Below are 16,831 nucleotides of genomic sequence, written 5' to 3'. Positions count from 1 at the left end.
ATGTGTCATTCATTTTCAAATAGATTACCTCAATATAATCCAAAGAATACTCTGCTCAAAAACTAGAGCTCTGTTCCTTAAAGGAATATTTCATTCTAAGGTTATAAATATAAAATTTTAAGTCTCTAGGATTATTCAATAAAGAGCAAGACAGCATTATTGGTTATACCATGCAACAAGAAAAATACATTCAAAATAATCCAGTGGCTTTAAAATTCCATTCTTGAGAATGGATATAATAGATCTCTACATAATCTGGTTTAAACTCATTGTCAACCAGTAGTTGCTTACAATATCCAGAACCTGCAATTATCCTTTCTTTTTGTGAAGATATTAAATATGGAAATTCTAAATTTCACACTCAACCTCTGTCCATAGTTTTATTATCTCATTTAGTCCCTCTTTAGTTTAGTTGACTCTCTTAGTCAAAACAGTCTCTCACAGATAACCCAAATCACCTGTTGAAAAATTAATCCCCCCATTTTTAGTCTTCAAGACTAAAGGATCAGCAACTTCATAAAGCTTCATAAAGCTATTACTGTCTATAAGGATCATGATAGGCTACAGGGAACATATATGTAAGTTGTGTGTATGCATATAAATAAATACATAATTATATTTAACATAATATACATACACATCTCGCACACACTGTCCCTTCATATATATTAAGCAGAGTGCTTAATGCTTAATAGTGAACACAGTACTTACTGGCTTGAATCTACACTTCCTAAGTATCTGGGGATCTAAATGTCAAATAACAGAAATCCAATAAAGCCTGACACTGAGGTTCCATGAGATCTGAATTTAAAGTTTCGTTATTTTTCTTGCATGCTGTTGCTAATGGCCAATAACTAATCCAATTGAAGCTTACTTCTGTGAGGCTGTTCAGACAAGAAAAAGAATCACGAATTAATTAACCATATGGCATTTCTTCTCCCTCTCTAGGAGCAAGAAAGAACTAGCACAAGAAAAAAATGTGTTTCAATTCAAGTATAAAGTACTGAAATGGTTCTCAGCTTTTACAAAGAAGTGTGAACATTTATAAATGTATGAGTTATAATTTTTTTATTATGAAAATTTTTAACATGTATAGGAGAGTTAATAATGTAATGGAATCCCAGGTATCCACTAGTTCATTCAAGTTACCAATTTCTCAGTCTTGTTCCATCACCATCTCTACCTAATACACACATCCACATTGTCACTCAATTATTCTGGCTGATGAGTAATATTTTTCAGCATGATGAACTGATATATAGAACTAGACTTAAGGAAAATAATAACTCTTTTGAGCTCTTAGGATGTGCTAAGCATCCCAAGAATTAATTCAATTGAATTAAGCAGTTTGAACATTAATTCATTTAATCGTCAATAACCTGTTAGGTAGGTACTATTATTATTCCTTTGTTAAATAATAGGATATTAAGGTGCAGAAAGGTTAAATAATTTATGTGGAGTCACACAGCTAGGAAAATGACAGGGCTAGTATTCAACCTCAGATCTCTGGTTCCAGAGCCCATATTCCTAACCACTATACTACCCTGTCTGAAAGTTATTAGAACCATAAGAAATAATATTCAGATGTCAGTAGTAAACTGAGACAATTAAGGTTTTCATTCTGATACAACACTCAGATATAAAAGAAAATGAACAAGATATAAATATGGGATTATGGTTTTATTAAAAAAAAAAAATTTTATATGCTCCAAAACATTTTACTTGGAAATCTCCATTAGAAGTAGGAAAAGGAAAAACAGTAAAGAACACCAGGATGAATACATAACACATACTTTAATTGCAGATACATTAAATGTATTTTAATATAATACTTCCAATAACATATTATCTCATACTGTGTTAAAAATAATACAAGGAAGTGACACTAGAGAACTACAGAATCCTGGATTCTGTTGCAGATAAGGTATTCTTATTAGAATCAGAAATGGAGCCCTGGAAGATGGCAAGAGAAAAGTGACAAGCAATCCAAAACTAGGATGTCATCCAGTTGTGGGTTTTTAAAAATGCCATTAAAATAAATCTGAGAATACCATCAGACACAGTTCCCACATTAAGGAACATCATAGAATCCACAGTGGGAGTGTAAAAGTTGGAATGTAATTTTATTGCAGGGTTTTAGCCATAACTCTCACCTCACTCTACTGTATGCAAAGGAATGAGGGAAAGTCTTGTCATGATTTACACCTTAATCAACATCACACAATTCACAGTAGCCAGAAACCCTATAAATGCCACAAAGCAGATAGGCCTTTAAGTTTCAAAGCCTACTTAACATTAAAATAAAAAGAAAAAATCGCATTGGGGAAGAACCACACAAATGTAAGGATTATGAAAAAATCCTTTAACAGAGTTTAAGTTTTCGTAACCATTCAAGAACTCAATGTAGAGAAACCCCCAGTGTAATAAACACAGCAAGGCCTTTAGGTTATCACTCACTCATGAGTAAAGCCCACACTGCAGAAAAGACCTTAAATGTAATCAAAGTAAAAAGGTCTTAAGTAATGACTCATTCCTTAATTCTGTATCAGAACTTCCATAAGAAAGAAACTTTATGAATGTACTGAATGTGCAAGGCATTTAACCAAATGGATAAAATTTGAAAACACTAATGCCTGCCCAACCACCATAAATAAAATAGCACTACTTTCCAGATTATAACAAGCACTTTACCCTGCTTTATTCTTTATAGCGCTAACCACTTAATACACTGTAAATTTATTTTTTAAAAATGTGGTAACTTCCTCCACTAGAATATAAACTCCAAAAAATGGTGTTTTACAAAGCTATATCATCAATGCCTAAGATGAAACCTGGCATGTAGTAGGCACATAATAATTGTTAATGAGGGAATTATACTGCTTTCCTTATGTAGAGTATTTGTTATCTTGAAGACACTTCATTCTAAATGAAATAGAATTTACATAGGCTTTAACACATACATAAAAAAAAATCTGTTGTTCCATGTTTTGTAATACACCAGAGTAAAGATCATTATAACTGTTATGGTCTACAAATTACTCTCCAATTGTGTGGGGGATGGAAAAGTACAAAGAGCACCCAGTAGCACCCTCAGAACTATACCAAACAGTGAGGGACCCAAGTAGTTCACAAGGGTCATGAAGGCAAAACGGAAGTTCCCATTTCTGAAGAGAAAGTTATGGTTTTCTCAGGTTCCAAATCTATATAATACTTAACTCCTCTGAGGAGTAATTCCTTATTTGCCTTGTCTACCACTGGTATAGAGGGCATGGCAGTTTGGAATCCAATAGCAGCAACCCTTTTGTGCAGAGTTCTGCACTTAAGAACCATGTCTCTTATTAATTTAAAAAAAAAAATTACTAAGGGCTTACTATTTATTAAGCACAATGTATAAAGATAAATTTTTTTTTAAATATGGAGTTCACCAACTCATAAAGAACCATAAAGCAGTGTTACCTGTTTGATAACATGAGAGGGAAGATTAAGGGAGCAGAAGCAAAGGAACATCTAACTTTGAGTGGAAAGGGCTGGAAAAAGCCTTAGGGATACAGTGTCACTGGAGCTGAGTCCCAAAGGATAAGTAGGTATTCACTTGGCCACAAAGAAGGGCAGAAGTAATGAGATCTTCAAAGACTACTGAGGGGAAAAAACACATAGCATGTCAGGAAAGGAACCAAAGTACTTGCAATTGATCATGATGCTCCAAAAGGGGTGGGGGAGGGCAGTCTGTGGTTCTAAAACCATACTAAAAATGATTTAAATCTTTATACTTAGCAAACACAAAAGGTATGTTTATAGTAAAACTTGTTAAAAAGCTATATTAAATAAAAATCTTAGTTGTGTAAGGTTAAGCAAGGAGACAGGGGCAGAGATAGGGAGAGATTTTCCTTATACCAAGAGGCTCTATCAGAATGTTTATCAAAAAGGAGCCTGGGTTTTTAATGTTTGAGGAACACTAGACTAGAACATGATTACACAGGATGCATTGCAGAGATAAAACAGGGAAGGTAGACAGAAACTAGATTATGGCACTCTTTGTTGCCCTGCACTGTGAAAGATCGAAACAACCAAAACATGAACCAAAAAAAGATTTTAGACGAAAGATAAGGGTTAGTTATTTGGACATATTGAATTTAAAATTACTAAAATTATCTAAGTGAAGACATTTAATAGGCAGTTAGAAAGAAGGCTCAGAGAGCAGAAGCTGGGATTCAAGTTGCAAGGCTAGAAGTCAGCTTAACATTATAGGTGTCAGAAGCAGCCATGGCTATGAATGACATCACCTAAGAGTAAGTAAAAAAGAGAGAGAGAAAGAAAGAAGAAAGGAAAAGGGGGAGAAGAGGATAAAGAGAAAAAGGATAGACCTCCAGGGAAGAATAACACCTAAAGGGTAGGCAGAAAAAAAAAGAAGCCCCAGGGGAAATGAGGAAAGGCAGAGACTGGCTTTCAACAGGGAGCAGGCAACCTCTTTCGTTCTAAAAATGGGGAAAATGTGCACCCCGATGTTTATAGCAGCAATGTCCACAATAGCCAAACTATGGAAAGAGCCAAGCTGTCCATCAACAGATGAATGGATAAAAAAGATGTGGTGTATATATATAATGGAATGTTATGCAGCCATCAAAAGGAATGAAACCTTGCCATTTGCAATGACTTGGATGGAACTGGAGGGTATTATGCTGAGAGAAGTAAGTCAATCAGAGAAAGACATGTATCATATGATCTCACTGATATGAGGAATTCTTAATCTCAGGAAACAAACTGAGGGTTGCTGAAGCGGTGGGGGGTGGGAGGGATGGGGTGGCTGGGTGATAGACATTGGGGAGGGTATGTGCTATGGTGAGCGCTGTGAATTGTGCAAGACTGTTGAATCACAGATCTGTAACTCTGAAGCAAATAATACATTATGTGATAAAAAAAAAGATAGTAGGAAGGGAAAAATGAAGGGGGGCAATCGGAAGGGGAGACGAACCATGACAGACTATGGACTCTGAGAAACAAACTGAGGGTTCTAGAGGGGAGGGGGTGAGGGGATGGGTTAGCCTGGTGATGGGTATTAAAGAGGTCACGAACTGAATGGAGCACTGGGTGTTATACGCAAACAATGAATCATGGAACACTACATCAAAAACTAATGATGTATGGTGATTAACAAAATAAAATAAAGTAAAAAATGGGGAAAATGAGTAGGGCAAAGCTGGGAAATAGAAGTTTAAGTCCTCATAGTCTCAATTTTCTGTAAGATAGGACCAAGAGCCATATGCTAGGGGAGGGGACAGAGGACCTCATGAGGAAAGTGAGAGGTTTAGATTAGCTGCCATAGAAAAAGGAGAGGAGCAACACCAGAAACAAACAAAAGGCTTATATTGAGGGCTCTCCTAAAGTTGAAGGTGAGACACTTACAGGGATTACACTCTGAAGGGCTGCATGTACTTCACATGGGATGCAGCGTTCCAGAAAAGGTGGGTGACAGGATTAATTCAATGCTGATACTTGCAGAATGGTTAGACTGAAGGACAATGGGACAATGGACTTGAAGGGACTGTGGAGAACACTTCATCTGGTGTCCCATATAAGGCTGAGGCTGGATAGGGAAGGAAGAAAATCTGAAAGGGGCTGATGGTTTAGGAGAAAGAGGAACAGTCAAGAGAAAAGGGCTGTGAAGAAGCTAAAGAGACAGAATAGAAATAAAGGAGAAAGAAAAATTAGTAAAAATGAGGAAGTGCAAAGGTGGAAAGATGTGAATTGTCATCAATTACTGAAATTTAAGATTTCAGAAAGAGAAACTCAAGATGGTGATATTCATTCAAGGTGTAGCCATGGGAGTAAGTTCCTGGAATGTGATGAAGTCACTGGTGCAGAAGTCAAGGATATCAGCAAGTTATTAGATCATCCCAACATGACAACAGGAGCTGAGGTAGACAGAAATACTGTAAGCAAGATAGCAAGTCAGGTTCTCTGGCCTTTATCACTCATCTCTACTATTAAAGACAAAAATAGTAAAATTTCAATACATATGAAAAGGTGCACTCTAAACACATATGAGCTAATGATGGACTAACCTAACTTGGTTTCATTTGATAAACCATCCATTTTTTTTAAACAAAATAGGAAAATCACTTGAAAATTTTTATAAAATGCCCAAAAGCATAAAAATTATAAATGCCATGAGTAATGGTAAAACAAAAATGAAATATTTCTTTTGTGGCATCTTTCATTATCTTATTCTGGAAATGGAGTCTGAATACTAGTTGTAATTTTTTACTTTGCCAATTTTTATATCCTTAGCATATATCTAAAGCAATAAGGTGACTTGATTTTAATCTCTGAAGCATAGTAAACTTCAAGATAGATTTAAAAATAACCTAAAGATATTTAAAATTGTCAGTTTTATGTCACAATAAAAAAAACCTAATAAAAAAAAAAACTTGTAAAGCTAAACTCGATTCCTACTTAGTATTAGTTATAGAATATCTGCAGTTCAGGCTGAGTTAGAATAACATACATGCCATCTTAGAAATTAAAGAATCGTTCTTTCATAGATTTAAAAACATATAATGAAAAATGGCGATGGCATTAAAATAGGTAACCAGGCTGGATATCTTTATGTAGTGTAACATTCTTAAACAGTGTCAATATGTCTTCTTTTCTGGAACTTTTCCATTTCATGGGTTGTTTTGTTTTCCTGTTTGAAAAGGAACAGATGAACTTACTGGTTAGTGTGATGCTGAAAGAAGTTTAAAATTTGTTTTGCATTTGTTGTATTCCATTCTTGTTCTTTCAGGGGTCCTTCACACACAGATACATACTTTTTCAAAATTTTTTCTCCTACTTCTCGGAAATCCAAGGGTTCTTTTTGTGTCGTGTAGCTTGCTCCAGAAACTCCAGAAACACCAGAATCCACTTCGTGATTTTCTGGCTGTTGATCTGCACAATGCTTCAATCCCCAGTAACACATTTCTCCACTGTACATCATAGCCAGCAAATGAATGTCACTAAATATTCCTGGGAAAATCATTTAGGTTGAGAAATTAGAATTTAAATGTTTAAAAAGAAAACCTGGCTATTTAAACTCTAATAAATTCCTTTTATGTCATTAAGCATTTTTCCTTCTCACTTAACAGTTACACTAGAAAAGCCGAATCATCACTAATACGTTCTTCATGTAACTGGCATTTCTATCTCTATTTTACCTATAAAAGAGGTCCATCACCCTCATCCCCCAAAAAAACAGAGTACTGTCAGAGAATTTTTTTTTAATAATTATTTAGGCCACTGTGTTCTTAACTTTTTTGCAATTCTCTTCAGGACCTCTTTGAGATGCTAATATAATCAATGGAACCTCTCCCGGAATATACACCTCAAATTCTCCATACAATTTTAGAGTATTCAGAGACTCCTTGAATCTCATGAACCCAACTTTTATTTTGGGGTATATTCTAGGATCAGTGATACAGTTCCAGTATTCTACACCTCCTGTATTTCTGAGTCTACAGAAATTATCATACATAAATATGACCCGAGGAGGCCATATAATTCTAAATTATGAAAGATGTTAAATTATAACCAAGATGCTTTATATTCCCAGAAAAAAAGGAATACAATGTAGGATTGTCATCAAGAGTTAAAAGCATTCTTGTTATGAAATAAAGTAATTATATAATTAAATATTTATGGCACACTAAATATATTAATTTGGTAGACAGACATATAGACCTAGAATCAAAAGATCTGGGTATAAATTATTGACTATGATTTTGGGCAACTTTGAGCCTAGGTTTGCAAATCTGAAAAATGAGCATTCCATACAACCTCTTATTTTATGAAGTTGTCTTAAGGAATACATAAATAAAAATATATAAAAGTTTTAGAAACCATAAAATGCTATTAAGATACATGATTATTTAACTTCTTGAAGCCACTAGAATACAAATAAATGATTTATTTTAATATATGATTAGAAAAGTTTACCTCAAATCAATGAGTATCATAATCTCAGCTGCTCACTTAATATGGCTCATCAGAAATGACTATGATGGTATTAGAGATATACAAATAAAAGAAAAATCCAACTTTCAAATCTATCATAGTTTCTATTGTCTTGAATCTACTGCAAGCTTTTTATATAGTGTCAGAATTTGTCCCTACAGTTATCTCCTTCACTTCACCTCAAATTCAGGTTCTAGTACCACCAAGAGAAAGAACAGGTTTTACAGGAGAGATGACTCATTAAACCATCAATAAAAAAGTCACTTAAGAGCAGAATCTGAGACCTGCATTCATGCAAATGATAGGCTACACTACATTAATTATGCTTTCTATGAATAAAACATTATATATGTATTATGAAAGTGTTATGTACATATATAAGTATAAAGTATTGTTATAAACATAATATATAAATATTAATAAATATAATTTTTCACTATTCTTTTAGTTTAAAAATCATAAACCTCAGAGAAGAAGCTGGTTATAGCATTAGATGTTACTCAGAATTATATTTTGTATTAGATATGGCATTTTGTTGAATGCATATCCTTTTTATTTTTGTGATCCTATACCCTGTCTAGTTATTCCTAAAAAGAATGGTGGAGGGGAATAAAAAGAAACAGAAATGGAGAGAAGGATGAACTTTTAAGCAGGCTAGAGCTTTGGGAGGAGGAGCAGAAATATATCCCACAAAGTGAAGCCACTTGGGAAGGGTGAGAGGAGTGTTTACCTAGGGGACATCTGGGATCCAACTTGTGCCCAAGTCTAAGCCTCGGTCTTTATACTGACAAGGAGTGATTGCTGAACAGGGGACACAGATATCCTGTGGGAAAATGTTACTAGAGAGAATGAATGGCTATATGCTAAAGAGTGGTTCTCAAACTTGAGCCTACTTTAGGATTACCTGGACACGCTAACATGTTGATTGCTGCACCCCCAACTCTAGAGATTCAGATTCGAGTATGGGGTAGAGTCTGTGAATCTACATTTTTCACAAAGTCCTAGCACTTAGGGTGATGCTGCTGATCCAGAGACTATGCTAAACTACTGCAATTAAGTATCAACAGAAGAGATGAACAATGTAAATTAGGCACCTTCTCCCTTTCAACTTCCCCAAGGATTCTACTACTCTCTAGCTATATAGTCTTTTTGCTGCTATGAACTTTCCTTGATATTCTTTCTCTTAATGGTCTGCATAGTTTTCAATAAAATATTCCACTCTGCACTATGCAAATCAGTGCACTTGGTGAAACATATGTGATAATGGGGGGTGCAGGTAGGAAGGGGGAGAATAACCCATGAAGTGAGAATGAGGGCAGAAAGAGGACATCCACAGGGGAAAAAAAAAAAAAGTGGCCAGATTGATATCCACTAGGAACAGTGATTCTAAAATCTGGCTGCGTCATAATATGGGAGCTTATTAAAAACAGATTACCAGACTCCATATATCGAACTGACCCCTACAGGTGGTACACGGAAATCTGTTAATTTTTAACAAGCTACCTAGGCAATTAGTGATGTTAGTTCAGAGCTGCTCCTTTTGGGGATCTAGAATCCAGGTCCTGGGTTAAGCTATGAGCCAAAATGCTGCTGAGAAGGCAGCAGGGTAGGTCCTCAATGGTATAAAAAAGGTCATAAACCAAGGGTGTGCAAAGCTCAATAGTACTTTGATTTAACCCACTTGAGTCCAGGATTATTCTGACAAGGCTATTTCTATAAGGGCCCACAGAAGAATGAGGCTCAGAAATGACATAAAGAGGCTTACTGAAGACATTATTTGGTAATTTTTAAAAGCTGAAAATGTAATGGCATATAAGTAATGTTCAGAGAACGACAAAATGATTCTCACCTTGGAAAAAAAAATAACAATCATACTAAGTATACACTGCTTTGAGTTTTACCTAAAGTTGGGTAAATTATTATTAACATCTGGCCACAAAAATATTTTGATAATTCATATAGAACTTTTTAAATTAATATTAAGGATAATTCAGAATTATGCTTCCCCCTCTCTAATGGGGTCTCAGGAGGAATTCAGCCTATGAAAAATAGGCTTGCGGGCTTCTAATCTACATCTTGAGAGAGAAGAAGTAGGGAAGAGCAAACTGCTTTAGATGAGAACAAGAAACTAACACCAGAAGAGGATCTAGCCCTGTGGCAAAAGTGCTAGGGAGCAGATGTGTTCTTTTTTCTTGGAAAGAAGATCTGTCCATTTTGATTGTCCTGTTGGAAGAAGTAGTGGAAGCTAGGGGCTAGTGCAATCAAATTATGATTTAAGAGAAGACACCAATACCACAAATATCCTAGAGAAAATTCCAGGCCATAAAAGTATCCTACCCTATGACTAGAAATAGGAGAATAAGGGAAATTGCTGATCTTCCTACTTTCTTTGGTTCTAAATAGGCTTTGGTGCCCATCCCTGCTTTTTCTTTTGTATCAATCCATGTGGGTGGGTGAGATTTTAGAAAGGCCATTCTCAATGCAGCTAATCACTTTATTAGTTATCTGAAATAAATACTTCCTACAAATAAGTCAAAATACTCCATGTTTGTCAAAATATCAGGCCCACTGGAATGGCACTTGGTATTCACAATTTTTAGGACAAGCTACTTGCCTGAATTAACTGAAAGTAGTAACTTTCAGTAGTCAGTCACCTGTTAATGACACTTAAATCATGCTGTTTTTTCTAAGCAATGTTTTCAAATAAAATGGAAAAGTCTAGAGAAGCTAACAAAGAAAAATAATTAAAATACTTATAAAATTAAACTACAAAATTTTCCCTAAGTTTTCTTCTTCTTCTCCAAATTTGATTTCAGATGAAGTATAATTTCAAATCTTCAGATGAAGTATAAAACAAAGTTTACGCATATAATCGAAGGTCACTTGCCAGGTATGTGACCTTTAACAGGTCATCTGGCTTATCAGGACCTCAGTTCCTCCACTTACAAAAAGATGGTAAAAATAAGTGGTTCTTCCCTCCCACACCTCAATCTAAACCCCAAATGATGCTCTATATTCATCCAGTTCCTAACATTTTTTTTTTTAAAAGATTTTTTTATTGATTTATTTGACAGAGAGAGAGACAGCGAGAGTGGGAACACAAGCAGGGAGAGAAGCAGGCTTCCCGCTGAGCAGGGAGCCCAATGCGGGGCTCAATCCCAGGACTCTGGGATCATGACCTGAGCCAAAGGCAGACGCTTAACGACTGAGCCACTCAGGTGCCCCCAGTTCCTAACATTTTTAAGTGCATAGATATTTATGACAAGAACTAACAGTTGCCACCTGATACTCGTTCTTCCCTTCTTTCTTAGTTAAGAGACAATTTTATTTGGGATGGCAATGTATCAGGTAAAGGGCTATTCTGTACATCCCAAGTTCCCTTGTACCTGTATGAAGTTAAATTCTTGCCAGTGAAATGTAGGTGGAATTTTTAGTGTCAGAAACTTCTAAGAAGGTTGCTCTTTTAGATTTGGCTGAAAGAAACATCCTTTTGCCATTCCTATAGACTGAAACATAAGTGAGATGAAAGGAGCTCCAAAAGCATTCTAAGACACTGAGAATGCAGTATCCTCAATGGAGATTCATGCTGCACAACTCTGGGAAGTGCTATTTACATGCTAGTCTATATAAAGTGCCTCCCTCTGAGGCTGTAGGCTGTAGTTCTGAAGAGGATGGAGGAAAAACGTAGGAACCTGATGATGCCTTGGAGCCACCATAACCAGCTCCAGACCGTTTTTATGTGAAAGAGCAACATGATATATAATTCTCCCAAAATTGCTATAAAGAGATTAGCAGTATTTTTCTGTGTTACATGAGAAGACATTTAAATTTTTTAAAAGCCCTTTTATTATTTTTTGGTATATAACTTGAAATTCATTTAAATCAGAGTTACGTCTAATAAACTTAAAATTTTTTAAAAACCTTTAAAACAGAAAACTTCAAAAAGAGATCACATTACCTTCACTCAGTAGTTTAGCTGTGTCTAAATCTTGGAAAGAAACTCCTTCATTTAACTGGAGAGGACACCGATAATTTAGCATCTGTAGCAAGTAACTGATTCCATCAATAAGGTACTAAATGAAAGTCAAAGCCAAAGAATTGCAAATATTAAATACAGAACTGTAGAAACTTCAAATGTTAATTTTTTCCCCATTCTTTACTCAAGAGAAAATTGGCTAATGTGTAGATATATCTTATGGTTATTATATTACAATGGTAGAAGGACCCACCCCCCCCCCAAAACTTTTATAAATGTAACCTTCCAAATGCTCCAATTAGCAAAAACGTATGGGGGGAAAAAAAATTAACCAAGAACACAATTCAGTAATGTACTTGTCAAAAATGTTATCAGAGGAAGAAAAGGATAAAGATAATAAAGATGAGTTCAGTAACAATTTATTAAAATATGTATGCACTTATTACAATTTAGAAATAGTATGATCAAGCTTTTATATCAAGTGTGACCTCTCACTTCCAGGCCCACATAAACCATGTGTACAATCAACTCAAGTTAGACTCCTTAGTGATACTTAACACTAAGATTTACTAATTTACAGAGTCAAGATGAATCAGAGGGCTACAATGTTCTAGCAGCAGGGTCATGATGGTCTTTATGAGTGATCTGCTGACAGAGACAGGCTCACAACCAAGTTTGTTCTCTTCAGGCCAAAAATATGCTTAGAAATTAATAAAGACTGTCTAGCTTGTATTTTAAAAAATAAAAATTCAAAACTTAAAAAAAGCATAGAATTTACCAGTTTACAAAGGCTTTCACATGTTATCTTATTTAATCTTCACAATAATTCCAATTTGTTTAAGAATACATAGCTAGCAAGTAAAAGAGCTGGAATGTAAACCCAGACTGTTGACTCCACTACTTTTCTTACTACATCAAGGACAGCTTTTTGAAACCTATAAATGTCAATGATCAAAAATGTATAAGGAATGCCCTTTTACCTTTTTAAGCAAACTGGATTTTCTTGTGAGCCACTCTCTCCTTTTGGTCAGAGAATGACAATACATATAAAGTAGGGCTCCCCGTCTCCAAGAGAGACATTCTAGGAGTTCATCCCCAAGCAAATCGCAGGGCTGAAACAACAAAGACATAGCTAAAAAAAGAAACCTTGCATCTGTAAAAATCAAAATTAATTTCAAAATATTGAGCAATTCAAAACACTTTCATTTCACAAAATTTGCCCTTTACTTAGCTACTTACACATGAATGCCTTACTTTGAATCAGAAGTATAGAAATCTATTGCTACATGAAAATTAAAATAACTACTCCAATTTACAATTTTTTAGAAAATAACGTTTCAGTATTTTAGTAGCCAATTCTAATATATCTAAAATATAAGTTTTTCATAATCTGATTAAAAAGATAACTTTTCATTCAATAAGTGGTGTGGGAAAACTGGACAGCTACATGCAAAAGAATGCAAATGGACTACTTTCTTACACCATAAACAAAAATAAACTCAAAATGGATTAAAGATCCAAATGTAAGACCTAAAACCATAAAACTCCTAGAAGAAAACATAGGAATTTCTCTGATATTGGTCTTAGCAACACTTTTCCAGGTATGTCTCCTGAGGCAAGGGAAACAAAAGCAAAGATAAACTACAGAGACTACACCAAAATAAAAAGCTTCTGCACAGCAAAGGAAACCATCACCAAAATGAAAATGCAACCTACTGAATGGGAGAAGGTATGTGCAAATGATATATCTGATAAGGGGTTAATATCCAAAACACATAAAGAACTTCTACAACTTAACACCAAAAAACCCCAAATAATACAATCAAAAAGTGAACAGAGGACCTGAATAGATACTTTTCAAAAGACGACAAAGATGGCCAAAGAACATTTGAAAAGATGCTCAACATCACTAATCATCAGGGAAATGCAAAGCAAAACAACGAGATATCACCTTGCACCTGTCAGAATGGCTAGAATCAAAAAGATAAGAAATAACAAGTGTTAGTAAGGATTTGGAGAAAAAGGAACCATCATACACTGTAGGTAGGAATGTAAATTGGTGCAGCCACTGTAGAAAACAATTCGGAGGTTCCTCAAAAAATTAAAAATAGAAGTACCATATGATCCAGTAGTGGATCCACTAGTGCGTAATTCCACTAGTGGGTATTTACCCAAAACAAAGACTAATTTGAAACAATACACGCACCCCTATGTTTATTGCAGCATTATTTACAATAGTCAAGATATGGAAGCAACCCAAATGTCCATCAATAAATAAGTGGGTAAAGATGTGGTGTATATATACAAAGGATTATTATTCAGCCATAAAAAAGAATGAAATCTTGCCATTTGTGACAACATGGATAGACTTAGACAGTATCTCATACTAAGTGAAATAAGACTCACAAAGAAAGACAAATACCATATGATTTCACTTACATGTGAAATCTAAAGAACAAATGAATAAACAAAAAGCAGAATCAGACTCATAAATACAGAGAACAAATTGATGGTTGCCAGAGGGATGGGCAAAATGGGTGAAGGTGAGTACAGGCTTCCAGTTATGGAATCAGTTAAGTCACAGGGGAAAAAAAGGTACAATGGTATTGTAATAGCCTTGTAAGATGTAGCTACACTTATAAACATAGCATAACATACAGAGTTGTTGAATCACTATCTTGTACACTTGAAACTAATGTGACATTGTATGTCAACGATACTTCAATAAAAAAATAATTTTAAAAAAAGGATAACTTTTCAGAAATGTTACTTGAAACAAGATCACACTTATTTGTACTATTGCTAGAATAAAATAATGAAGATATATATAAAAACAGTTTTAATAAATCAAACTTTTAGCAGCCCCTGGGTGGCTCAGTCCATTAAGTGTCTGCCTTCGGCTCAGGTCATGATCCCAGGGCCCTGGGATGGAGCCCCGCATTAGGCTCCCTGCTCAGTGGGGAGCCTGCTTGTCCCTCTTCCTCTGCCCCTCCCCCCCACTGTAGCTCCCTCATGCGCACAAGCACTCTTTCTGTCTCTCAAATAAATAAATAAAATCTTAAAAAAAAATGCTGCTGGGGCGCCTGGGTGGCTCAGTCGTTAAGCGTCTGCCTTCAGCTTAGGTCATGATCCCAGGGTCCGGGGATCGAGCCCCGCATCGGGCTCCCTGTTCCGCAGGAGGCCTGCTTCTCCCTCTCCGCACCCCTGCTTGTGTTCCCTCTCTCGCTGTGTCTCTCTCTGTCAAATAAATAAATAAAATCTTTAAAAAAAAAAAAATGCTGCTTCCTGAGTTAAGCTTCCTTTTTTTTTTTTTTTAAGTTTTTATTTATTTATTTGACAGAGAGAGAGAATAAGCAGGGGCATTGGCAGGGAGAGGGAGAAGCAGGTTCCTTCTGAACTTGATCCCAGGACCCCGGGATCACGACCTGAGCCGAAGGCAGACGCTGAGTTAAGCTTCCTAAAACGAGGCCTTTGTGATTTCATTCTCTATCCCTCTAAAAAAAATCAATCAATCAAATTTTTACTGTGTTGTACCATCTAAAACTTGAGATTATGTGTTTCCACAGTTAGCAGCCCCTGATAAACACACAGAGAAAAAAAAAACCTAGGTAAAAAGAGCCAGCAGCTGAAGAATTATTTGCTTGAAAGAGTAGCCAGGTCTAGAAATAAAAATCTTGGAATCATCTAAACAGAGAGGACAGTAAAAAGCATGTGAACAAGTTATAAAGCAAAGACAGAACAGAGGATCAGAGGATTAAGAAGATGTCCTTGGCAAGGGCCTATCTTTCCAGGATGGGAGAGAAGGGAGATGCCTGGGAAAGAGCAAGAGCAAGGCTCTGAGACATGAAGAGGAGCATGCAGGACCTCAGAGGGATGAGGTGACCAATGGGAAGGAAGGCAACAAATGTCCAGGGGGATGAGAACTGTAAAAAGGACAAAAGAGATGTGGTAATTAGATCACTAGGGACCTTCAAGAAAACAGTACCTGCAAAAGTAAAGGGAACAGAAACAGTAAATAATCTGTGTTTAGAAAATGATCAGGCACCATTAATTCCAACACAATTCCATCATGCAAACATTCTGAAACATATATGTAATACTTTAGTTATGATGTTGTTCTGAAGTGTTAAACTCTCATATATCCTTCCTTTAATCTTAATTTAAAACAGAGACAAAGACACATTCCAGAGGAAAAATTACAGACTCTGAAGAGCAATACAGCAAGAATCAGCACCATTTCATTATAATTTATAGGAGTGCAAAACTTACTTTTGGATGCATATTATTTTCTTTAACTAAAATTTCTGGTTCTGAAAGAAAACTGATCAGCTCTTTTACTTTCTGTGAAGAGTCTTCAGGAAAATCTTCATCTACTAGTTTGTTCTCCTCAAAATATGTCATGTCCAAAATAGCCTGAAGTAAAAGGAAAAAAAAAAAAGAGTATCCATAAAAACATGAATAATTCTTACAGTTTAACTTTACATATATAGATGCTTTATTAGACAGTTAAATCTTCCAGCACAATATTTAAATTTGAAAAGTAGGAAAAATGTCTAGAAAAATATAATCTGTATATGTATAGAATCTGTAAATATATAGAAAAATATAATCTGAGATGGACTTCATAGGAAACTTCATAGGTATTTTACTAAAATATTGAATTAATGATCTTGCTTCTCCCAAAAAGGTAAGTAAATAAAATGGAGACTTTAGATAAGCTAATCACATATAATTATGAAAAATATAATTTTTATGTCCTTTGCAATTTACACATATATACTTCTTGAACATTTTCTAAATGCTTGCTATATCAATTTAAGGTCAATACCTCTAGTTTTATATATTGAATCTTCAAAGGATTTGTTT

At 35.3% G+C, this 16,831-nt stretch overlaps 1 protein-coding gene across 2 annotated transcripts in view; it reads right to left on the bottom strand.

Annotated features, from left to right (window-relative positions):
- Positions 1-1,661: 1,661 nt before the first annotated feature.
- The window catches only part of RIMOC1 (RAB7A interacting MON1-CCZ1 complex subunit 1), a 39,268-nt gene continuing 24,098 nt past the window's right edge, over positions 1,662-16,831 (bottom strand). Inside the window, exons 5-9 of one of the 2 annotated variants that reach the window (XM_036067262.2) lie at positions 16,235-16,378; positions 12,946-13,077; positions 11,948-12,062; positions 6,810-7,005; positions 1,662-6,685 (exon numbers count right to left, since the gene is read on the bottom strand). In XM_036067262.2, the coding sequence (XP_035923155.1) occupies positions 6,577-6,685; positions 6,810-7,005; positions 11,948-12,062; positions 12,946-13,077; positions 16,235-16,378 (696 nt within the window). In that variant the 3' untranslated portion in view covers positions 1,662-6,576. Of the gene's footprint in view, positions 7,006-11,947; positions 12,063-12,945; positions 13,078-16,234; positions 16,379-16,831 lie in introns of both variants that reach the window. The other variant, XM_036067263.2, reaches the window with a different exon arrangement.

Source organism: Halichoerus grypus, chromosome 2 (assembly GCF_964656455.1).
Source record: "Halichoerus grypus chromosome 2, mHalGry1.hap1.1, whole genome shotgun sequence".
Lineage (NCBI taxonomy): Eukaryota > Metazoa > Chordata > Mammalia > Carnivora > Phocidae > Halichoerus > Halichoerus grypus.
The sequence above is the reverse complement of the archived record's forward strand: the minus strand, read 5'-3'. Positions and strand labels throughout refer to the sequence as shown.